The 25,899-nt window shown below is 46.3% G+C and overlaps 1 protein-coding gene across 2 annotated transcripts in view; it reads right to left on the bottom strand.

Annotated features, from left to right (window-relative positions):
* The window catches only part of URI1 (URI1 prefoldin like chaperone), a 157,390-nt gene that overhangs the window by 88,370 nt on the left and 43,121 nt on the right, over nt 1-25,899 (bottom strand). The window contains exons 3-4 of one of the 2 annotated variants that reach the window (XM_077451523.1): nt 17,439-17,517; nt 14,281-14,416 (exon numbers count right to left, since the gene is read on the bottom strand). In XM_077451523.1, coding sequence (XP_077307649.1) covers nt 14,281-14,416; nt 17,439-17,517 — 215 coding nt within the window. The remainder of the gene's footprint in view (nt 1-14,280; nt 14,417-17,438; nt 17,518-25,899) is intronic. The other variant, XM_077451531.1, reaches the window with a different exon arrangement.

The raw sequence follows: 25,899 nt of genomic DNA, 5'->3' as shown, positions 1-25,899 counted from the left end.
AGCTTCCTCCTACACCCCATGTGACCATGTGACATCACATGCAGTGTAAACCTGGCCATTACTGCAGTCTTATCAGTTGAAGCTGATAAGACTGACAAAGGCAAACATTAGACAATCGGCACAAGTAAATACTATGAAATAAAACACGTCAGCTATGAGCAGGGAAGCCATAGAAACGTTGGATTGAGAAGGAGGCTTGGTTAACAGTACAGGAAGTGCTCAATGTAAGGGCAGAAATACACTCCACTGTGGACTCAGAAAACAATACTTAAGATGGCGCTGCCTAACCCCCTGGAAACAAGTTTTTTAAAAAGTTTATTTAAACAGTAAGTAATATGCAATTTGGGCTGGATTACAGTGGCTATAGTTTGATAATTACTTATTATAATGGACTAAATGAAAAGAAGCATCAGAGTGGGAGAATTTACTTCCTCTTTAAATGTATTAGCAGATTTAGATACACTAAAGATGGCTACACATTATGTAGTTTCCTTTAGATTTATCAAAAACCATTTAATATGAAGTCAATTCCGAACACTTTCGAATTATATGCATCCAGGCAGGCCGTTGCATTACATAGTTGAAGGTAAAGCTAAAGGAAATTGAACAAGAAAAATGGTATAAATGTGTAGCCAGCTTCACAAATAGAAGCCAAACTCCAGCTCATACTTTATAATCAGTTACGGCAAACAGTTTTGTTTTTCCTTTCCGGCATGAAGGTTTTACATAAATACATAAAAAGCTGGCCATTGTAAGCACCCCTACCAGCGTTAGGTGCTTTGTTTCATCTATGTAAACTGATACATTCGGAAGAGCTTATGAAAAATAAAGAAAGACTTGTTGGCCGGATCAGCAGATGAAAAATAAAAAGAAAGAAAGCCTAAAAAGGGAAACTAACGCGGCCATCACATCTAAGAATTGGCAAGCTGCAATATAATACAAATGTTTGCTTTTGGGTTTATTAATGCTTTAAGGAAAGGAAAAGCATTGCAACCAAACATTTAAAAAACTTGATTTTCCTGTGCCGTTACCTGCGATTTCTTAAAGCTTAATACTGTCCCGATACCACTTTTGTAAGACCTATTACAAATACCGATACTTTTTTCCCCAAGTACTCGCCGATACCGATACTTTTTTTTTTTTTTTTATATCATGTGACAGTTTTCAAAGCACAATACAGATTAGGTGGCACTGATATGCAGCACTGACAGATGCCATTGACAGGTGGCTGGCACTGATAGATGGCACTGACAGGTGGCTGGCACTGATAGATGGCACTGACAGGTGGCTGGCACTGACAGGTGGCACTGACAGCTGGCTGGCACTGATAGGTGGAACTATTGGCACTGATGGGCAGGCATTGAAATGCCATCAGAGGAAAGTCCGCCTGCGACTCCCATCTTGGTACTCCTTACACTCGGCTGCATAAAAGCAGCAGTGGCCATCTTGTTACACCCAGCCCAAACTATATGGGCTGGGTGTAACAAGATGGGAGCTGCTGGCTTACTGCGGCCGAGTATAGGGTGTAACAAGATGGGCGTTGGGATGTCCAACCGCTGACGTCGACACGGAGCGTCACTTCCGTTGTTCTGCCCGCTGACTTCCGGTTGCACCGGGTTGCCTAATCTGATGAAACACCGTCTCTCCCAGGTATTGGATGAGGCATCGGGAGCATTTGCACGAGTACAAGTACTCGCGCAAATGCTAAGTATCAGTCCCGATACCCATACTAGTATCAGTATAGGGACAACCCTGGCTGCTTCGGTGCATATTGTACACGCATTTAGGCACATTTAAGAGCGTTGCCCTTTAAGCCCTTGTACACACGGTCAGACATTCCGACGGAAAATGTCCGATCGGACCATGTTGTCAGATAATCCGACTGTGTGTGGGCTTCATTGGACTTTTTCCATCAGAATGTCCGACCAACAAAGTTTGAGAGCTGGATATAAACATTTTCCGACAACATGATCTGATTGGACTTTGTCCGATCGTTTGTAGAGAATTCCGATCAGACAAAGTGCCACGCATGCTCAGATCAAATTCCTAGACCAAAGCTATTGGCTACTAGCCTGAACGTAGTCCCGTCCTAACTAAATTACGTCATCACGTTACGAACGATCGGATTTTCCGACAACTTTGTCCGACCGTGTGTATGCAACACCAGTTTTGGACAAAACTTTGTTGTCGGAATGTCCGACCCGTGTGTACAAGGGCTTAAGCGTTTTCCCCATAACACTAGAAAAAAAAATGACACTTAAAGTGGTAGTAGGCTTACCTGTAGGTACAGTGAATATCTTAAAAAAAAATAAAAATTTAGGAGATATTCACACTGGCGCATGCGCTCTGAAGGTCCGGTATACCGTACGGCCATTCGGGTAGCCGTGAGGGGAAAAAGTATTTGATCCCCCTGCTGATTTCGTACGTTTGCCCACTGACAAAGAAATGACCAGTCTATAATTTTAAATGGTCGGTTTAGTTTAACAGTGAGAGACAGAATAAGAGAAATATATTTAAAAAAAGTTATAAATTGATTTGCATTTTAATGACTAGGGCTGCAACTAACGATTATTTTCATAATCGATTAGTTGGCCGATTATTGTTTCGATTAATCGGATAATAACCTTAAAAAAATAAAAAAAGTGTGGTGTATAATTTAGTTAATATGTAAAGTTTAAAAAAAAAGACAATTTATTCTTAAATATCTCTATATGCAGTGGTAAATATAAATAACCAACTATATGGTTAGGGAGCAAAATATCTAATCCACTCTGAGAATAACAGACAGAAGAGATATACTGTATATATTAGAGGGGATATATACTGTATATACTCTTAGAGGAGATATTTATGTATATACTATTAGAGGAGAGATATATTGTATATACCAGTACTATTAGAAGAGATATAATGTATATACTATTAGAGGAGAGCTATACTGTATATACTATTAGAGGAGAGATATACAGTATATACTATTAGAGGAGAGATATACAGTATATACTATTAGAGGAGAGATATACAGTATATACTATTAGAGGAGAGATATACAGTATATACTATTAGAGGAGAGATATACTGTATATACTATTAGAGGAGAGATATACAGTATATACTATTAGAGGAGAGATATACAGTATATACTATTAGAGGAATGATATAGTGTATATACTATTAGAGGATATATAGTATATATACTATTACAGAGGAGATATACTATTACAGAGGAGATATACTATTAAAGGGTCACTCTAGTAAATATCATCAGACTCCTTAAAGCGGAGGTCCACCCTAAAATGGACCTTCCGCTCATCGGAACCCTCCCCCCCTCCGGCGCCACAATTGGCACCTTTCAGGGGGGAGGGGGGTGCAGTTACCTGGATAATCCAGGTAACTGCACCCACTTCCGGGATAGCTCTCTGCGGAAAGGGGCGTAGATTACTCCCCTTTCCGCAAGTGCCCGCCCCCTTCCGCAAGTCCCCCGCTGCCTGCTGGGAAACACACAGATCCCAGAGGCAGCGGGGACCGTCCTTATTGCGCAGCGCAACTCGCGCATGCGCAGTAGGGAACCGGGAAATGAAGACGAAAGGCTCCATTTCCTGATTCCCATACCCAAGATGGCGGCGGCAGCACCCGAGTGACGATCTACAGATCGGCTTCGGGTGCCGACATCGCGGGCGCGCTGGACAGGTAAGTGTCACCATTTTAAAAGTCAGCAGCTGCAGTATTTGTAGCTGCTGGCTTTTTAAAATAAAAAAAACGCGGAGTCCCGGCGGACTCCCGCTTTAAAATGTAACCCCATTTTGTTACTGGCCGATTAATCGATTATGAAAATAGTAATCGATTAATTTCATAATCGATTAGTTGTCGATTAATCGATTAGTTGTTTCAGCCCTATTAATGGCTGAGATAAGTATTTGATCCCCTATCAATCAGCAAGATTTCTGGTTCGCAGGTGTCTTCTCTACCGTTAAGGAGCGGAGATTAGGATCACTCCCTTGAAGGGAGTACTGCCAATCTCAGCTCGTTACCTGTATAAAAGACACGACCAAAAAAACACTACAGCGCTGACACTGTACCCATCCTATAGTGATAAAATGTCATATACCAGGTTAAAACAAAAAGTATTGAAAGACACCTGTTCACCGAAGAAATCGGATTGAGATTCCAATCTCTCCACCATGGCCAAGACCAAAGAGCTGTCCAAGGATGTCGGGGACAAGATTGTAGACCTACACCAGGCTGGAAATGGGCTACAAGACCATCGCCAAGCAGCTTGGTGAGAGGGTGACAACAGTTGGTGCGATTATTTGCAAATGGAAGAAACACAAAATAACCGTCAAACTCCCTCGGTCTGAGGTTCCATGGAAGATCTCACCTCGTGGAGTTTCAATGATCATGAGAACGGTGAGGAATCAGCCCAGAACTACACGGGAGAATCTTGTCAATGATCTCAGCTGGGACCACAGTCACCAAGAAACCAATTGGTAACGCACTACGCCATGAAGGACTGAAATTCTTCAGCGCCCGCAAGGCCCCTCTGCTCAAGAAAGCCCATGTACAGGTCCATCTGAAGTTTGCTAATCAACATCTCAATGATTCAGAGGAGAACTGGGTGAAAGTTTTGTGGTCAGAGGAGACCAAAATTGAGCTCTTTGGCATCAACTCAACTCACCGTGTTTGGAGGAGGAGGAATGCTGCCTATGACCCCAAGAACACCCTCCCCGCCATCATACATGGAGGTGGAAACATTATGGTTTGGGGGTGTTTTTCTGTTAAGGGGACAGGACAACTTTATGGCATCAAAGGGGTGATGGACGAGGCCCATGTACCGTCAAATCTTGGGTGAAAACCTCCTTCCCTCAGCCAGGGCTCGGATTATGGGTCGTGGATGGGTATTCCAGCACGACAATGACCCAAAACACACGGCCAAGGCAACAAAGGAGTGGCTCACAAAGAAGTACATTAAGGTCCTTGAATGGCTTAGCCAGTCTCCAGACCTTAATCCCATAAAAAATATGTGGAGGGAGCTGAAGTTTCGAGTTACCAAACATCAGCCTCAAAACCTTAATGACTTGGAGAGGATCTGCAAAGAGGAGTGGGACAAAATGCCTCCTGAGATGTGGGCAAACCTGGTGGCCGACTACAAGAAACGTCTGACCTCTGTGATTGCCAACAAGGGTTCTGCCACTAAAGTACTAAGTCATGTTTTGGGGTCAAATACTTATTTCACTCATTAAAATGCAAATCAATGTATAACTTTTTTGAAATGCGTTTTTTTGGATTTTTTTTGCTGTTATTCTTTCTCTCGCTGTTAAAATAAACCGACCATTAAATTATAGACTGATTACTTCTTTGTCAGTGGGGCAAACGTAAAAAAAAATCAGCAGGGGGTCCAATACTTTTTTTCCCCCCTCACTGTAGTACATTATGACATTGCCTTGCAGGGGATTTCGTTTTTTGAGCTGAGGTTTACTACCGCTTTAAAAACGGTCGGTGCGCCTAAATGCCACGTTTAAGCGTATAAAGCGTTATTTTCTGCTTGAAAGCTCCTCTCAAAAACACACTTGTGATTTTTTATTTTTTTTTTTTCAGCCTGTAAACTCTCCTTTACAAATATGCCTGTACAGCCGCGGCAAAAAAAAAACTTTTGAGAAGGACTCAAATATTCATTTTCACAAATTCTGCTGCTTCAGTTTTTTACAATGCCAATTTGCATATCCTCCAGAATGCTATGAAGAGTGATCAGGCGAATTGCAATTAATTGCCATGAAAAGGAACGTAATCCCATAAAAAATAAAAAAATAAAAATAAAAAAAGTTTCCACTGCCTTAGGGAAGAAGGCTTCAGGGTGGCCAAGAAAGTCCAGGAAGTGCCAGGACCTTCTCCTACAGTTGATTCAGCTGCGGGATCGGGGGCACCACCAGTGCGGAGCTTGCTCAGGAATGGTAGCAGGCAGGTGTGAGGACACGGGCAAGCACAGCGAGGAGAAGACTTTCGGGAGGACGGCCTGGTGTCAAGAAGGGCAGCAAAGAAGCCACTTCTCTCCAGGAAAAAACATCAGGGACAGACTGATATTCTACAAAAGGTACAGGGATTGGACTGCTGAGGACTGGGGCAAAGTCATTTTTTCTGGTAAATCCCCTTTCCGATTGTTCGGGGCATCCGGAAAAAAACCTTGTCCGGAGAGGAAAAGGTGAGCACTACCATCAGTTCCGTGTCATGCCCAGGGGCGGACTGACAACTCATGGGGCCCCCGGGCAATAGGAGATTATGGGGCCCCCGGGCAATAGGAGGTTATGGGGCCCCCGGGCAATAGGAGGTTATGGGGCCCCCGGGCAATAGGAGGTTATGGGGCCCCACAGTATACAATCACACAGTATACACACACACACACAGTATACAATCACACACTATACACAGACATGTTTCTATTGGCTGGGAAGGTACTGGAGAGGTGGGGCAGCTATAATCTCGGGATTTTTAGACCAAAAGGATGTCGATAAGGGACATTTCAGAGACAGATGTAAAAAAAATAAAAAAAAACACAGATTTTTACATACTGTCCCTGGTTTTACTGAGGCTGGCAACCCTAATGGGTCCCCCTAGTGGCTCGGGGCCCTTGGGCAGTGCCCGTATTGCCGAATGGTCAGTCCGCCCCTGGTCATGCCAACAGTAAAGCATCCTGAGACCATTCATGTGTGGGGGTTGCTTCCCAGCCAAGGGAGTGGTGGGCTCACTCACAATTTTGCCTAAGAACACAGCCATGAATAAAGAATGGTACAAAAACATCCTCTGAGAGCAACTTCACCCAACCACCCAACAGTTAGGTGAGGAACAATGATGGTGGAGCACGGATTATTATGAACACGAGCCTACCAATACGTCTTTGGCACCACATCCCAGAATTAGATAGTAGGAAAGCGTAAAGTTTGGGACTTTATAGGTGCAATTAAATTGAAAGAAATATCAAATATAATGTATAAAACATTCCTTGATTTAGAAAAACCAAGATAAAAATTAATTCATTAGGAAAGCGATTGAAAAAAAAAAAGGAGATACAAATTATGGCCAGTGCCATTATTTTACAGCTTCAACAACGCAGTAATATATGATGGACTTCCCAACATATTTCGCCCATAGACTGGTGGAGCCAAAAGTGATAACTAATTGGATTGGGGAACAAAACATCAAAATTTTGGGTCCATGGCCAGGAAACTCCCCAGACCTTAATCCCATTGAGAACCAAAAAAAAAAAATTCTCACAAAATCCAATCATTGGTTATGCAAGAATGGGCTTCCATAAGTCAGGATGTGGCTCAGAAGTTGAGTGACAGCTGCCAGGAGGAATTGCAGAGGTCATGAAAAAGAAGGGTCAACACTGCAAATATTGACTCTTTACATAAACTTAATGTGATTGTCAATAAAAGCCTTTGACGCTTATGAAATGCTTGTAATTATACTTCAATATACCAGAGTAACATCTGACAAAAAGACCTAAAAACACCGAAGCAGCAGAGTTCGTGAAAATTATTACCCGTGTCATTCTCAAAACTTTCGGCCAGGGCTGTAAACATCCAAATGTGCATGGTCACATAGAGGCTTACATAGAGTTGCTTTTGCAGGCTGAATTTACAAACCCCAGACACCTGAAGAAGCCTCTTTTTTATGCCCAGTGTGCATGAGGCCACCCTAGGGGCGAGTTACACTGGGTTGATGTAGTGACTTCTCAGGTGGCAGTACTGCATGCTACTAGAAGATCAAACGCTCCACCACACCGAGGTCATTTATGGCGGGTCCAACACAGCAATGGATTGGTGGCAAGTATAAATGGGACAGGTTTGGAAAGGATCTTTTCTTCTTGAAGGGCTAGTAATGGGCATTCTGATTCAGACAATGTAATTTTGGAATCAGTATGAAAAAAAAAAGCAAAAAAAACACAGCAACATACAAAGTGTGCCGCCATGAAGTGGTTAAAGACCTAAATGAAGTCTTCCTTCTACAGCCGTGTCAGCAGAGGCGTTCACAGACTAGGTTCGGCGCGGAGATAAATTGTATATTCCCTGGTGTGGGATGTATCCGTGCCGGAGCTGGATCCCCAATCTCACTGTAAGCATTTAAGAAGCCTGATTAACATCCTCTCTAATCAAGAGGGAAAGGAGAAGAGCTGCAAAGTACCATTCCTCCTCTGTCACTACACCACTCTACAAGCTACAGCCATGTGCAGGATCATTGTTGTGCTGGACAACCCACTCGTTTTTCCACCAAATATATTCCCGTAAATTTTCCCATGTTCTTGCGTCATCGCGGACATCTTCCCGACCCTCCTTAAATGGCCTATGCCTTTCACAATCCCTCGATTTCTTCATGGAATGTTTATCATCATTAGCCTGTACTGTAACAGAGCTAAACTTTCACTCCACTTTTGTCAATCTTCCCACGAAATTGAATGTCGAACTGCAGCTCCAGATTCCCGTCATTCATTTTCCCCCAACAGCGCAACGCACACGCGTGCCATTTCTTCGACTACTCCATAAAAACTGAGTCCACTGGTCCGTGACCCAGAAGAGTGCAGGTTAGAACATGTCGGAACACCCTTTGACTGACTCACCACCATAGTGCTATGCTGCAGGCATTCCAGGAATTAAATTGTCACACACACATTGTACATGTTCACTGGTCTCTGAACATTTTGTCTGGCGCTCCTATTATGACCCTGTACCTTTTACATTTCAAGAGAAACAACCCCTAGTGACCCCTTTGTGACCATCAACTGCCATCCAACCTTGTACACTACCATATGGTTTATATTTTGACTGAAATAGATCCGCATTTGTATCCAATGTCTCTCCCGCTCCCTCTCCTCCACCAACTCTCCCGTTCCCTCTCCTCCACCAACTCTCCCGCTCCCTCTCCTCCACCAACTCTCCCGCTCCCTCTCCTCCACCAACTCTCCCGCTCCCTCTCCTCCACCAACTCTCCCGCTCCCTCTCCTCCACCAACTCTCCCGCTCCCTCTCCTCCACCAACTCTCCCGCTCCCTCTCCTCCACCAACTCTCCCGTTCCCTCTCCTCCACCAACTCTCCCGTTCCCTCTCCTCCACCAACTCTCCCGTTCCCTCTCCTCCACCAACTCTCCCGTTCCCTCTCCTCCACCAACTCTCCCGTTCCCTCTCCTCCACCAACTCTCCCGATCCCTCTCCTCCACCAACTCTCCCGATCCCTCTCCTCCACCAACTCTCCCGCTCCCTCTCCTCCACCAACTCTCCCGCTCCCTCTCCTCCACCAACTCTCCCGCTCCCTCTCCTCCACCAACTCTCCTGCTCCCTCTCCTCCACCAACTCTCCCGTTCCCTCTCCTCCACCAACTCTCCCGTTCCCTCTCCTCCACCAACTCTCCCGTTCCCTCTCCTCCACCAACTCTCCCGTTCCCTCTCCTCCACCAACTCTCCCGTTCCCTCTCCTCCACCAACTCTCCCGTTCCCTCTCCTCCACCAACTCTCCCGCTTCCTCTCCTCCACCAACTCTCCCGATCCCTCTCCTCCACCAACTCTCCCGCTTCCTCTCCTCCACCAACTCTCCCGTTCCCTCTCCTCCACCAACTCTCCCGATCCCTCTCCTCCACCAACTCTCCCGATCCCTCTCCTCCACCAACTCTCCCGCTTCCTCTCCTCCACCAACTCTCCCGCTCCCTCTCCTCCACCAACTCTCCTGATCCCTCTCCTCCGCCAACTCTCCCGCTCCCTCTTCACCGCCAACTCTCCCGCTCCCTCTCCTCCACCAACTCTCCCGCTTCCTCTCCTCCACCAACTCTCCCGCTCCCTCCCCTGCCAACTCTCCCGCTCCCTCCACCGCCCAACTCTCCCGCTCCCTCCACCGCCCAACTCTCCCGCTCCCTCTCCTCCACCAACTCTCCCGCTCCCTCTCCTCCACCAACTCTCCCGCTCCCTCCTCCGCCAACTCTCCCGCTCCCTCCACCGCCAACTCTCCCGCTCCCTCTCCACCGCCAACTCTCCCGTTCCCTCTCCACCACCAACTCTCCCGTTCCCTCTCCACCACCAACTCTCCCGTTCCCTCTCCACCACCAACTCTCCCGTTCCCTCCTCCACCAACTTTCCGGCGCCAACACTCCCGCTCCCTCCTCCGCCAACACTCCCGCTCCCTCCCCCGCTCCCTCCCCCGCCTACACTCCCGCTCCCTCCCCCGCCTACACTCCCGCTCCCTCCCCCGCCTACACTCCCGCTCCCTCCCCCGCCTACACTCCCGCTCCCTCCCCCGCCTACACTCCCGCTCCCTCCCCCGCCAACACTCCCGCTCCCTCCCCCGCCAACACTCCCGCTCCCTCCCCCGCCAACACTCCCGCTCCCTCCCCCGCCAACACTCCCGCTCCCTCCCCCGCCAACACTCCCGCTCCCTCCCCCGCCAACACTCCCGCTCCCTCCCCCGCCAACACTCCCGCTCCCTCCCCCGCCAACACTCCCGCTCCCTCCTCCGCCAACACTCCCGCTCCCTCCCCCGCCAACACTCCCGCTCCCTCCACGGCCAACACTCCCGCTCCCTCCACCGCCAACACTCCTGCTCCCTCCACCAACATCTCTCCAGCTCCTGCCACCATAAGCTCAAATGCAGTAAAACATTTTTTCTTTTAGTTCTGAAAAAAAGGCTAGAGTGATAAAAGTTCTAACCCCCTACCAAATGTGAAAATACAAAGAAAAAAAGATCTGATAAAACTGGGCTTTACGCTCTTTGTTATTCTAATTACTTGACATTATGACAGAATGGTCAAAATATTTAACCAGGCACACCTAGAGTGACATCATGCATGTCCTACAAAACCAATAATACAGCATTGTCCAGGCAAGATAAAAACAAAAAAACAAAAAAAACCCCACACATATTCAGTACATCTTCACGATACTGGCACATTTCCAAAGGATTTGTTTCTAAAAAATTCTGCAAATATAGAAAAACATCAGTTGATTGGTTTATTTTTTAGTACTTCTGTTTTGCAGCACCAGGGTTCTCAGCTTGAATCCCAGTCAGGACATTATCTGCATGGAGTTTGCATGTTCTCCCTGTGCTTGTCTGTTTCCTCCAGGCAGTCCAGAATCCTCCCACCCTTCAAAGACACGCTGGCAGAATAACTGTCTCCTGTCTAAACTGGCCCTAGTATACAGTGGCTTGAAAAAGTATTCATACCCCTTGAAATTTTCTGCATTTTGTCATGTTACAACCAAAGACATACATGTATTTTATTGGGATTTTATATGATGTACCAACACAAAGTGGCACATAATTGAGAAGTGGAAGAAAAATGATAAATGTTTTTCAACTTTTTTTTACAAATAAATATGTGAAAAGTGGGGGGGGGGGGGGGGGGGGGGGCATTTGTATTCAGCCCCCTTTTAGGCCCCTTTCACACATGGGCGGTATTCAGGCGTTACAGCGCTAAAAATAGCTCCTGTGTAGCGCCTGAAAAAAACCGGCCCCTGTCACTCCAGTGTGAAAGCCGGAGGGATTTCACACTGGGGCGGTGCGCTGGCAGGACAGTGAAAAAAGTCCTGCTAGCCGCATCTTTGGAGCGGTGAAGGAGCGGTGTATTCACCTCTCCTATACCGCTCCTACCCATTGAAATCAATGGGACAGCGCGGCAATACCGCCGGCAAAGCGCCGCTGCAGCGGCGCTTTGCGGGTGGTTTTAACCCTTTTTCGGCCGCTAGCGGGGGTTAAAACCACCCCGCTAGCGCCCGCAGACCGCCGCTAAAATGACAGTAAAGCGCCGCTAAAAATAGCGGCGCTTTACCGCCGACGCCGCTCCCGCCCCAGTGTGAAAGGGGCCTTACTCTGATACCCCAAACTAAAATCTAGTGGAACCAATTGCCTTCAGAAGTCTCCTAATTAGTAAATAGAGTCCACCTGTGTGCAATTTAACCTCAGTATAAAGCCCTCAGAGGTTTGTTTTGAAAGTCAAGGAACACACCAGACAGGTCAGGGATAAAGTTGTGGAGAATTATTAGGCCGGGTTCAAATCACATCCGATCTCCGTAGCGATGCGAGTTCAGCCATACAGATAGTATACAGATAGTATGGCTGAATTCGCATCGCTCCCGCAGCAAACTCGCACGGGACCCTTTTTTTGGTCCGCAACAGAATCGGATCGCATGGGGGTTCACACCATGCGATCCGATTCCTGTGCGAGTCGGCAGATCGCACTGCGATATGCAGACGGATCTGGGGGTGTCATTAACATATCATTGACACTCCCAGCCGTCCGCATAGGGCAGTGTGAACTGCCGGCGGGAGTAATGCGATGCGGGAAAACGCCGCGGATTCGCGGCGTTCCCGCATCGCAGCGGTGTGAACCCGGCCTAAAGCAGAGTTAGGTTATAAAAAAATACCCCAAGCTTTGAACATCTCTCGGAGCTCTGTTCAATCCATCATCTGAAAATGGAAAGAGTATGGCACAACTGCACACCTACCAAGACATGGCCGTCCACCTAAACTGACCGGGCCGGGCAAGGAGAGCATTCATCAGAGAAGCAGCCAAGAGGTCCATGGTAACTGGAGGAGCTGCAGAGATCCACAGCTCAGGGGGGAGAATCTGTCCACAGGACAACTATTAGTCGTCTCTCCACAAATCTGCCCTTTATGGAAGAGTGACAAGAAGAAAGACATTGGGGAAAGAAAGTCATAAGAAATCCTGTTTGCAGTTTGTGAGAAGTCATGTGGAGGACACAGCAAACATGTGGAAGAAGGTGCTCTGGTCAGATGAGACCAAAACTGAAATTTTTGGCCTAAAAACAAAACACTATGTGTGGGGGAAACCAACAGCGCACATCACCCTGAACACACCATCCCCACTGTGAAACATGGTGGTGGCAGCATCATCTTGTGGGGATTCTTTTCTTCAGCAGGGACAGGGAGGCTGGTCAGAGTTGATGGGAAGATGGATAGAGCCAAATACAGGACAACCTTAGAAGAAAACCTGTTAGAGTCTTCAAATTATTGAGACCGGGGCGGAGGTTCACCTTCCAGCAGGACAACGACCCGAAACATCCAGCCAGAGCTACAATGGAATGGTTTAGATCAAAGCATATTCATGTGTTAGAATGGCCCAGTCACAGTCCAGACCTAAAATCACATTGAGAATCTGTGGCAAGACTTGAAAATTGCTGATCACAGACGCTCTCCATCCAATCTGACAGAGCTTGAGATATTTTGCAGAGAAGAAGAATGGGCAGAAATGTCCCTCTCTAGATGTGCAAAGCTGGTAGAGACACCCCCAAAAAAGACTTTCAGCTGTAACTGCAGAGAAAGGCGGTTCTACAAAGTATTGACTCCGGGGGGCGCCATACAAAAGTACCCCCCACACTTTTCACATTTATTTGTAAAAAATGTTGAAAACCATTTATCATTTTCCTTCCACTTCATAATTATGTGCCACTTTGTGTTGGTCTATCACATAAAATACATTTACGTTTTTTTGTTGTAACATGACAAAATGTGGGAAATTTCAAGGGGTATGAATACTTTTTCAAGGCACTGTATTTAAGCGAGATAGGGCCCTTAGATTGTAAGCTCTTTGATGGCAAGAACGGATGTGAATGTACTCTATTCTTTAAGTAGGTTAAAGCAGTATTAAACCCAAAAGCAAACATGTATTATATTGCAGCTTACCAATACTTAGATGGGATGGCTGCATTCCTTTTCCTTTTCTGTATCATCATCTGGTGATCTGCCCAGTAAGTATGATTTTTTTTTTTTTTTTCAAAAGAACAAGCTCTCCTACAAATGTAGCAGTTACAGGGATGAGACAAACCATTTACCACTGACAGAGGTGCTTACAATGATCAATCTTTATTCATGGAAAACCTTTATCCCAAAATGAAAAAGAAAAAAAAAAAAACAGTTTACTGTAACTGCTTATAAAAATGGAGTTTGGCTTCAATTTGTTAGTGTATTTAAATCTGCTAGCACAACTAACACCATCTCCCCCAGACTGACAATGCGGGTGTTTGCTGTGCCTCCTGTGCACCTTCCTCCAGAGTGGGGGGCTCTTTAATAAGGGAGGTGCGTTAATGGCCAGATCACCAGGTGAAATCAGAGGGGGAGGGGGGGGGGGGAGACTAGGGGAGCCTAAAAAAAAAAAAAAAAAGAAAACGAATGCAGCCATCACATCTAATGATTGGTAAGCTGCAATACATGAAATTTTTTTGTTTCGGGTGCTCACTGACAATCGAGCCACAAACAAAAAACAACCAAACACTGGTGTGTGTACTCACGTTTTTTTCTGTGGTCAACTAAACCCATGGCTTGTTTGGCTGAACATTTAGCAAACCAGTTGTCCCCGAGCAAAACAGTGACTTCGTTGGTTTGGGCGAGCCGCCCTGGCATAAAAGCCAGCGGGCCGAAGGGTACCTTAGGGAAGAAAAACAACAGTAAACATTGAAGCTGGACAAGAGGGGTGCACTAGAGGACTGGAAAACAAGTGGGACCAACAAACCAAGTGGCTGTAAACCCTTCCATATACCCAGTGAGGTGACACAGCACACAGGAACAGAGCTGAGGCTGTCAATCACAGGCAGTGTTCTGGAGATCCCCCCCTGTCACCTTTTATCTTGGTGTCAGGAAAACTTGTCAGAAGTTGGTAGCAGAGGAAAGGAGGCAGCAGACAGAAATGACACTTAGGCTGCTTTCACACTGGGGCGCTTTGCAGGTGATATAGTGCGAAAAATAGCGCCTGTAAAGCGCCCTGAAAGAGCCGCTCAATTCACTCCAATGTGAAAGCCCCGACACAAAAAAAAAAAAACAAACAAAAAAAAAAAAAAAAGAAAGACCAAAAGGTTTAAAAAAAAAAAAATTATATATTGATTATATATTTTTTACATATAGTACAGCGTCATCATATAACTCATATAATTGGTGTAGCTGTGATCAGGGATACTGACTGGTGACATTATGTAAAAAAAAAAAAAAAATAACAAAAATTACTTTATGTAAAAAAAATAAAAAATAAAGTAATTTTTGTTTTTTATATATTATATATATATATATATATATATATATATATATATATATATATATATATATTTTTTTTTACATAAAGGAAAACAAAGTAAAAAAAAAAAAAAAAAATTATATATATATTTTTTTTTTTTTACTTTTTTTACTTTTTGTAAAAAAAAATATATATATATATATATATATATATATATATATATATATATATATATATATATATATATATATATAACAAAAATGACTTTATTTTTTTTTTACATAAAGTAATTTTTGTTATATATATTTTTTTTTTTACTTACATTGTTTTCCTTTTTTTTTTTTTTTGTTTTTTTTTACAATTACCATACAATACAATACCATAGTAGCACTGTACTACTCTGGGGAAGTGATCAGGATTTTTTTCATTTTTATACATTATGATTGTTTATAGCCATGAATTCCACTGGTATAAGCAACCATTTTTACTGAATGAAACAGTGTGTTTTGCTGTGACCATAGTACTACTCTAGATCAGGATTTTTATTTTTTATTTTATTTTTTTTACACACTATGGTTGCTTATAGCTGTGAATTTTATGGTTATAAGTAACCATTTGCTCATTTAATCATTCAGTGATTACTGTTGTGATTGGCCACAGCTAATCACATGGTACCGATGGACTGTGATTGGCCCTGTCTGTGATCGCTGTGACCAATCACAGCTAGCAACATAACTGTACACAATGGATGGCATGAAAGGAAACCATTCATTGTTTACAATTGTCATGTAATTTGCTGTGATTGGTCACAGCGATCACATGGTACTGGTAGTGGGCGGATACACTGATCAGTCATCGGCTGAGCACCCAGATTTACGAAAGTTCCGCCCGGCCTGTAACAAAATGACAGCCTGGCGGAACTTTCGTAGATCTGGGTGGTCAGCCGATGACTGATCACTGTATCGGCCCACTACCAGTACCATGTGATCGCTGTGACCAATCACAGCAAATTACATGACAATTGTTGGGAACTGGTTAATTTGAGCTGGAGACCCAGCTGGACTGATTAAACGGTTCTGGATAGGTATTAGGTAGTTCCGGGGGTGGATGGTGGTCCCCCTTTGGAGATATGGGCTGCTACCTTACTGGTATGACAGATGTTGCTTCAGCTGAGAAGAAACTTGAAAAGAGAGAGAGAGGAGCGCCTGGTGATCGGAATATGACTGATGAAGAATGCAACCACTTACTGACAGTAAAACTAGTACAAATCGAGCCAACGCGTTTCCCCAAACCACGTTGGCTTCGATTTCTACTAGTTTTACTTTCAATAAACGATCGCCTTCTCCAACAACAGTTGTGGACCCGTATAAAGCTTTGGGTCTCCTCTCAGGCTTCTGTAGCCATGTCCGATGGATTTCCGCGGTCCATCCTGCAATCTGTAGGTAAAAAAAGATATCCCCATCACCGCACACCGTGCAAGCCCGTCCAGCACACAAGTAGTAGTAGCCTCAACCCGCCTCCATCTAGACCACGCCCCTGACACACTCTGCACCGCCCACAGGGCTTAGTCATGGAAGTCCTTCATGAATAAGCCCCGTGGATGGTGCGAAACGCGTTGGAAAGCACGGCCTAGACAAAGCCAGGCTACGGCTGGGCTTATAGGGGGCGGCACAGTGGTGTAGTGGTTAGCAGTAAGAAGGGTCGCTGGTTCGAATCCCAACCACGACACTACCTGCCTGGAGTTTGCATGTTCTCCCTGTGCCTGTGTGGGTTTCCTCCGGGTGCTCCGGTTTCCTCCCACACGCCAAAGACATGCAGGAAGGTTAATTGGCTTCTGTCCAAAAAAAATTGGTCCCTAGTATATGAATAGGGACCTTGGATTGTGGGCTCCTTGAGGGTAGGGACTGATGTGAGTGTGCAATGTACAGGGATAGGGACAATTGTAGACACTCGCTCAGGTTGAACTGGATGGACTGGTGTCTTCATTCAACCTTACTAACTATGTAAGGCTGCTGCCACCTGTCTGACAGATGGGCTTGCATGGCGTTTGGTGATCAGGATACCTTTTTTTGCCTTCATTAAGAGTTGCTATATTCCGGATCACCGGGCGCTCCTCGCTCCCTAGTCCAGTATCCGGTGGCTATTGAGGAATATGTTTAACCCCTTCCCGACCGGCCTATTGTAATATGATGGCCAGTTGGGAGTCCTATTATCCTGGGAGGAACGTCATATGAGCTGAAAGCTGAAAATTGGCCTGGGCAGGAAGGGGGTGAAAGTACCCCCCCCGTATTGAATGAATGAATGAATGAAATACTTATATAGCGCACAATGCGAACTGAATCGCCTCTAGGTATTGAATGTTTAGGTGTCTGGAGTTGAGATTTAACATGTCGCCTTCTCTTTATTCAGAGCCCAGAGGAGAAATAGAAGAAGAACACCCACCATGACATCATAGGACAGCTTCTCGGGCAAAGACCCCAGCCTCTCCTGGAGAGCATCGTAATCGCTTTCCACCTTCTTCCTGGAAGAAACAGACACTTCAATTAACAAATACAGAATCATTATAAAGCGGCCATTCCTGCAAGAAATACATGGCAGTAAACAATAACGATGATTGTTATTTAAAAAACGCAATGCTTGTGCCACAAATGGCCTGAGCCAGGTTTATTTAAGCCTAGCCAAAAACATTTTCTGGTTTAGGATAAAGTGGGGAAGGATTAGAACCCCTGTTGTTAGGTTTTTAGTGCTACATGGGGTGGCTTTAGAGAGATTTTCGCCCACTTCCTGTCCCACTGACAACGGCTTTGCCAGACAGGAAGTGAGGAAAGATCTGCCAGAGGGGACACAGACACAACAACGCAGTCTTCCTTTAGTCTAATAAAATATAATTTAAAGCGGGAATCCGCCGGGACTCCGCTTTTTTTTTTTATTTTTTAAAGCCAGCAGCTACAAATACTGCAGCTGCTGACTTTTAAAATAGTGACACTTACCTGTCCAGCGCGCCCGCGATGTCGGCACCCGAAGCCGATCTCTCGATCGTCTCTCGAGTGCTGCCGCCGCCATCTTGGGTATGGGAATCAGGAAGTGGAGCCTTTCGGCTTCATTTCCCGGTTCCCTACTGCGCATGCGCGAGCCGCGCTGCGCAATAAGGACGGTCCCCGCTGCCTCTGGGATCCGTGTGTTTCCCAGCAGGCAGCGGGGCACTTGCGGAAAAGGGGTGGGCACTTGCGGAAAGGGGCGTAATCTATGCCCCTTTCCGCAGAGAGCTATCCCGGAAGTGGGTGCAGAATACCTGTACTGTACAGGTATCTGCACCCCCCTCCCCCCTGAAAGGTGCCAATTGTGGCGCCGGAAGGGGGGAGGGTTCCGATGAGCGGAAGGTCCACTTTAGGGTGGACCTCCGCTTTAATAATAACCTTCAACTCCTCTCTGGTAAAGTGTTGTAACCAAAACAGGAAGTGAGGGGAAAGTTCTCTAACAGATTCCTTTATAAATGGTCAATACATTAATGAAGAGAGTGTACCCACACTGGGCATGGATGAACTGGTCGATGACATCACAAGAGGAAAGGTCACCCAGTGAGATCACTAGGTGACCCCACCCCTTAGCTTATTTTGGGGCGGGTGAGAAGAGGAGCTGTCAGTCGAAGGGAGCCAAGAATCAGGCGTGGATCGTTTTTTTTCCCCCAATGCGCGCGAGCGGAGCGCCGTTCATCGTGATCGACGCTGAATTTACTTCAGGGGGACATATATTTTGTTTTTTTTACTTGTCTGGCTCCAGGTTCTTATTTACTTTGCTCATTTTTTTTGTGTGTGAACGAGTAGGGGTATTTTGTACCCCATAGTCATGTAAAAGGGGGGGGGGCGGGCAGGCAGGATCTAGGGGCTCACTTTAAAAGGGGGCTTCCGAATTCTGATGAGTCACCCCCCCACACTCACACAACCCCTGGGCCAGGGTTGTGGGGGAGGGGCTGCATGCTGGCGATAAGGGTTTGGTATGGATTTTATAAAAAATAAACACAAAAAAAAAAGACTTTTGAAAAAAAAATTGAAAAAATTTAATAAAAAAAAAAAAAAAAAAAAAGGTATCCAATTAAATTAATAAAAAAAAAATCGAATTTCATCAATATAGCCCAATCGGTATTCTGCTACATATTTTTGTTAAAAAAAAATAAAAATCCCAATAAGTGTATATTGATTGGTAAGAGCAAAAAAGTGATACCCCGTTTCCCCTAAAATAAGACCTAGCATGATTGTCGGTGTTGGCTGCAATATAAGCCCTACCACCCAAATAAGCCCTACTCTGTTTCCTCAAAAATAAGCCCTACCCTGAAAAGAAGACCTACAAGGACTTTAACTAGGGCTTATTTGGGGGGTAGGGCTTTTATTGCAGCTATCACCGACAATCACACTAGGTCTTATTTTAGGGGAAACAGGGTAGCGTCTACAAGCTATGGGCTTTTGGAATTTGTATTTATCTTTACTAGTAATAGTAGTAAGAAGAGCCGGCAACACCGTAATCCTTGAAGAGTTGTTTACTGGCAATTTTTACTAGTAACGTCGGCAATCAGCAACTTATAGTGGGACTGCAAAATTGCAGCGGACAATCGGGCCCCAAGAGGGCTTTCACACTGAGCCGCCCATAGCGTCGGCGGTAAAACGCAGATATTTTGAGCAGGGTTTTACCGTCGGATTTGCGGCGCATTTCGGCCGCTAGCGGGGCACTTTTACCCCATGCTAGCGGCCGAGAGAGGGTTAAAACGTGCCCGCAATAGCGGCGTTTTGCCGGCGGTATTGCAGCGCTGCCCCATTGATTTCAATGGGGAGCAGCGTGGAGGAGCGGTAAACACACGGCTCCTTCACCGCTCCAAAGAAGCTGCTGGCAGGACTTTTCCCCGACATCCTGCCAGCGCACTGCTCCGGTGCGAAAGCCCTCGGGCTTTCACACTGGAGACAATGGTGCAGCAGTTTGGGGGCATGGATAGGCGGCACAGATAGGTGGTACGGATGGGCACTGATAGGTGGCACAGATAGGCACTGATAGGTGGCACAGATGGGCACTGATAGGTGGCACAGATGGTCCCCTTGGTGTGAAAGGGGTCTAAGTGACACTTTTGACAGGCTTTTGGGGACCAGTGACGCTAATAGTGTTCGGTGCTAAAAAAAAAAAAATATGCACTGTCACTGTACTAATGACAATGGCTGGGAAGGGGTTAACAACAGCGGCGATCAAAGGGTTAAAGGTGTGCCTAGCCAGTGTTTTTTGTACTGTGTGGGAGGTGCTTTTACTAGGGGAAGACATGGATCCTAGTCCCTTCTAAAAGGACATTGGCGCTGGTCAAAGTGGACAGAAAAGTGACCTATCACCGCAATTCTTCTATTGGATTGCAGGAAGGGACGCCCCGGTATGGAAAATTCCCCCGAAGACTCTCCCCGATCTATAGATTTTCTAAAAATAAATAAAAATAACTACAATTAGGATAGTATTCTTGATTTAACGCGAGCGTGCCGAACAAAACCCACGCAAACGCGGATGAAAAATATTTTCCCAATTAAAAAACACACTGAAATTATTTTTAGTGCATACAGACACAATATAATCTCCAAAGCTGCCATTAAAAACATAAAAGATGGAACCGCGTCGCGTTCATATATAACAAATATAGCTCGGCTCAAAGTTGTGCGCGGCGGCGGCAAAACAGCATAAAACCAAAACTGTAAAAAAAATAAAAAAATAAAGCGTCGCACTTCGGATCACATTACCCTCATTTATTTAGAGTTAAAGCGGTTGTAAACCCTTCCACATATACCCAGCGAAGTGGCTGGCCTCAGGTAGTACACGGAGATTAAACAAATCCTCCTACATAAGCTGTACCTGTTCATCTGTAGCCATATCTGCTGTACAGTCAAAGTACAGAAATTATTTAGCCTGTCTGAGCCGTCAGAAAAAAGGGGGCGGAGAGCTGAAATTACACACTACAGAGCTCAGTGCAGAGATATCTGAGAGCCGATTGGAGGGAAGGGACACACCCCCCCTTCACGCAACACACAGGCATTTGGATCCCAAGTTTTGTGTGTAGCCATCCGGACTTTCCTTTCATTATTGCTTCAGCTGTGAATGGGCGAGCACCCTGCAGTGAGGAGATCATGCCGTTGAAGTTGGAGCACCTGTGAGCAGCGTGGATCTATTGTGTGTAGTATGTAGAACAGCATACAGAGGTCAGTAGGATGTAGGGCAGTGTACAGAGGTCAGCGGGATGTAGGGCAGTGTACAGAGGTCAGCGGGATGTAGGGCAGTGTACAGAGGTCAGCGGGAGTAGGGCAGAGTACAGAGGTCAGCGGGATGTAGGGCAGAGTACAGAGGTCAGCGGGATGTAGGGCAGAGTACAGAGGTCAGCGGGATGTAGGGCAGAGTACAGAGGTCAGCGGGATGTAGGGCAGAGTACAGAGGTCAGCGGGATGTAGGGCAGAGTACAGAGGTCAGCGGGATGTAGGGCAGAGTACAGAGGTCAGCGGGATGTAGAGCAGAGTACAGAGGTCAGTAGGATGTAGGGCAGAGTACAGAGGTCAGTAGGATGTAGGGCAGTGTACAGAGGTCAGTAGGATGTAGGGCAGAGTACAGAGGTCAGTAGGATGTAGGGCAGAGTACAGAGGTCAGTAGGATGTAGGGCAGTGTACAGAGGCAAGTAGGATGTAGGGCAGTGTACAGAGGTCAGCAGGATGTAGTGTTGGGGTCAGGAGGCTAAATTATAGGGGGATCAGGGGACACTATACTAGGGGATCAGAAGGGCACGGTGCAGGGGGGTGCCAGAGTTCATGGCACTGGGGGGGGGGGGTCAGGATGGCTGGAATATCAAGAGGGCATGGTACAGGGGGACAGGAGGGTATGGGTGTGGGGGGGGGGGGGTGAGGCCACTGTAATGGGAGGGGGAGGTGGCCACGGTAATGGGAGGGTCAGGAGGGCAAGGCACTGGCTGGGAGGGGGTCAGGAGAGCAGGGCAGTGTACAGAGGTCAGTAGTATGTAGGGCAGAGTACAGAGGTATGTAGGGCAGCGTAGAGGTCAATAGGATGTAGAGCAGCGTACAGAGGTCAGTAGGATGTAGGGCAGCGTACAGAGGTCAGTAGGATGTAGGGCAGCGTACAGAGGTCAGTAGGATGTAGGGCAGCGTACAGAGGTCAGTAGTATGTAGGGCAGCGTACAGAGGTCAGTAGTATGTAGAGCAGCGTACAGAGGTCAGTAGTATGTAGGGCAGCGTACAGAGGTCAGTAGTATGTAGGGCAGCGTACAGAGGTCAGTAGTATGTAGGGCAGCGTACAGAGGTCAGTAGTATGTAGGGCAGCGTACAGAGATCAATAGGATGTAGGACTGGGGTCAAGAGGCCAAGGTATAGAGGGGGTCAGGGGGACACAATACTGGGGGATCAGAAGGGTATGGTACTGGGGGGATCAGGATGGCTGGAGTGTCAAGAGGGCATGGCACTGGGGGGGACAGGAGGGTATGGTGTGGGAGAATCAGGAGGGCTTAGGTGTGAGGAGGCCATGGCGCTGGGGGGGGAATCAGGAGTGCATGGCGCTGGGGGGGGGGGGGGTAAATCAGGAGGGCATCTGAGTCCCCTCCTGAGTGAAAATGCAAACGTTTGTGTTGTCACCAGAACAGGATTTGAAGGGAAATGCCCCAATGGGGACACCTGTTACAGTTACAATTGTGTACAAAGACAGCTGTCTCCCGTTTTGGAGATATTTCCTTTCATTTGCCATTATCTACACAGCAGGAAGTGAATGAAATTCTCCTAAATAGGACTCATAACAAAAACCTAAAAATGTATTTAACCCTTTCCAAAATGATTTTACAAAAAAAAAATTCAAAATTAAATAAAATTCCTGGCTTTAGATACACTTGAAATCCGCCTCCCATAGTACAAAAAAATATTTTTTCTTTGCATGTGCGGAGCCCTGAGATCGCAGTGCAGACTTCCTAAAAAAAAAGAGAATCGCAAACGGGATTCTAACATTAAAGATGACACGAGGCCCCAGGTGAGGGAAACGGATATCTACACCAAATAGCAGCAATTCATATATGTGAATTTCACTGACAGACCTACTGATGCGTGTTTAAATAAAATATAATTAAAATGAGGCGGATTAAAGATTCATGAACGCAAAAGGTTTCTCTGGCTAGCGGCACAAGGTCCTCCATGAAAAGTTCTACGCTAAAGAATTAGGACTTTTTTTTTTTTTTTATGTTTTTGTATATTTCATGTTTTGGTTAAATTTAATGGACGTGGTTTTCCACTTTTGAAATACATTTTTATTCATTTTTTGTTTTTGTTTTTTTACACATGAAAATATATATATACTAATAATTTATATTTACCAACTGTCACCAGCAGGTGGCGAGTCTCATCAGAAAAATTCCAATGATTATGGCTTAGTCTAGGGCCGGTTCACACAGGGGGCGACACGAGGCGACACGACTTGCCGTGCCGCGACCTGCTGCGACCTCAGCGGCGACTTGCAAATGACTTCTGTATAGAAGTCAATGCAAGTCGCCCGAGGTCGCCCAAAAGTAGTACAGGAACCTTTTTTCTGAGTCAGAGCGACTCGAGTCGCTCCTCTTAGAACGGTTCCGTAGTACAGAACGGGGGGCGACTTGTCAGGTCGCGGCACGGCAAGTCGTGTCGCCTCGTGTCGCCCCCTGTGTGAACCGGCCCTTAAGGAAAGGTATTTGTACTGGGGGGGGGGGGGTGTTTGTTCGTGAAAGGAGATGTGTGGTACAAACTACTAACCTTTGCATTCTGAGTTACTTACTACTAGCCTGTGAACTCTGTATTAAATACTACTAAAGGCTGCACTGTGCTTTACATACTACTGACTCCTGCACTGTGCTTTACATACTACTGACCTCTCAACTATGCATTTAATTACTACTGGCCTTTGCACTGTGCTTACATACTACTGACCTCTCAACTATGCATTACTCACTACTGACCCCTGCACTGTGCTTTACATACTACTGACCTCTCAACTATGCATTACTTACTACTGACCTCTGCACTGTGCATTATATACTACTGACCTCTCACCTATGCATTACTCACTACTGACCCCTGCACTGTGCTTTACATACTACTGACCTCTCAACTATGCATTACTTACTACTGACCTCTGCACTGTGCATTATATACTACTGACCTCTCACCTATGCATTACTTACTATTGACCCCTGCACTGTGCTTTACATACTACTGACCTCTGCACTGTGCTTTACATACTACTGACCCCTGCACTGCACTCTACATTCTACTGACATCTTAACTCCACGCTATTGACTACTCACCCCTGCACACTGAGTTACATTTCTACTTAACTCTGCATTACTACTGACCCCTGGACGTTGTATTATTTACTACTGGCCCCTGCATTCTTACCCTGACCCCTGCACTTTGCATTACTTACTACACCCCTGGTGTGTTACTACCGACACCTGCACCTTGTGTTACTTAATACTGATCCCTGAATGATGCATTATTTACTATTGACCCTTGCACTCTGCTTACATTCTACTGATCTGAACTCGGCCATACTTACCACTGACCTCTGAACTCTGTATTACTTATTCCTGACCCCTGCACTTTGCATTACTTACTGACACCTGCAGTTTGAGTTAGTAGTAATGAGTTACTACTGACCCTTGCATCTGCTTTGCATTTTACGGACCCCTGAACTCTGCAACACTTACCACAGACCTTTGAACTCTGCATTGCTTAAGCCGGCCATACACATACATGGATGAAAATTCAGCCAGGTCAGCAGGGACCGCTCGAACTTCCATCCATATGGGCACCCTGGTTGTACAGAAGTCGATCAGTCATATTCTGTTTTTTTCCAAACAATCAGTGCCGCCGGCTATAGCCAGCAAAACTGATCACTGTGTTCTGACCGTAGAGAAGACTCCCCACTGTGAGAATGAAATAGCTCAGCAGGAGGGATTCCCCCATCCACACGCTCAAGGTGGAAGAATTCTGCATTTTATTTTACTCAACCTGCTGGTTGAATGGAATTTTTTTTTAAGTGTATGGCCTGCCTTACTATTGACCCCCGCACCCTACATTAAATACTACTGACCCTTGAACTTTGCATTATTTACTGACCCCAGTCCGGGTTTATTGCCCTCCGTGACCCCAGTCCGGGTTTATTGCCCTCCGTGACCCCAGTCCGGGTTTATTGCCCTCCGTGACCCCAGTCCGGGTTATTCCCTCCGTCACCCCAGTCGGGTTTATTGCCCTCCGTCACCCCCAGTCCGGGTTTATTGCCGTCCGTGACCCCAGTCCGGGTTTATTGCCGTCCGTGACCCCAGTCCGGGTTTATTGCCGTCCGTGACCCCAGTCCGGGTTTATGCCGTCCGTGACCCCAGTCCGGGTTTATGCCGTCCGTGACCCCAGTCCGGGTTTATGCCGTCCGTGACCCCAGTCCGGGTTTATGCCGTCCGTGACCCCAGTCCGGGTTTATGCCGTCCGTGACCCCAGTCCGGGTTTATGCCGTCCGTGACCCCAGTCCGGGTTTATGCCGTCCGTGACCCCAGTCCGGGTTTATTGCCCTCCGTGACCCCAGTCCGGGTTTATTGCCCTCCGTGACCCCAGTCCGGGTTTATTGCCGTCCGTGACCCCAGTCCGGGTTTATTGCCGTCCGTGACCCCAGTCCGGGTTTATTGCCGTCCGTGACCCCAGTCCGGGTTTATTGCCCTCTGTGACCCTATTCCGGGTTTATTGCCCTCTGTGACCCCATTCTGGATTTATTGCCCTCTGTGACCCCATTCTGGATTTATTGCCCTCTGTGACCCCATTGCTGAAAGCCAATCCTCTATTTGTCCCACAAAGTGATGAGCAATGCAGAGATTTAGGCT

Source organism: Lithobates pipiens, unplaced genomic scaffold (assembly GCF_037356315.1).
Source record: "Lithobates pipiens isolate NorthernLeopardFrog02 unplaced genomic scaffold, aLitPip1_a1.2 Scaffold_10, whole genome shotgun sequence".
Taxonomy (NCBI): Eukaryota; Metazoa; Chordata; class Amphibia; order Anura; family Ranidae; genus Lithobates; species Lithobates pipiens.
This window is presented reverse-complemented; position numbering and strand designations above follow the sequence as displayed.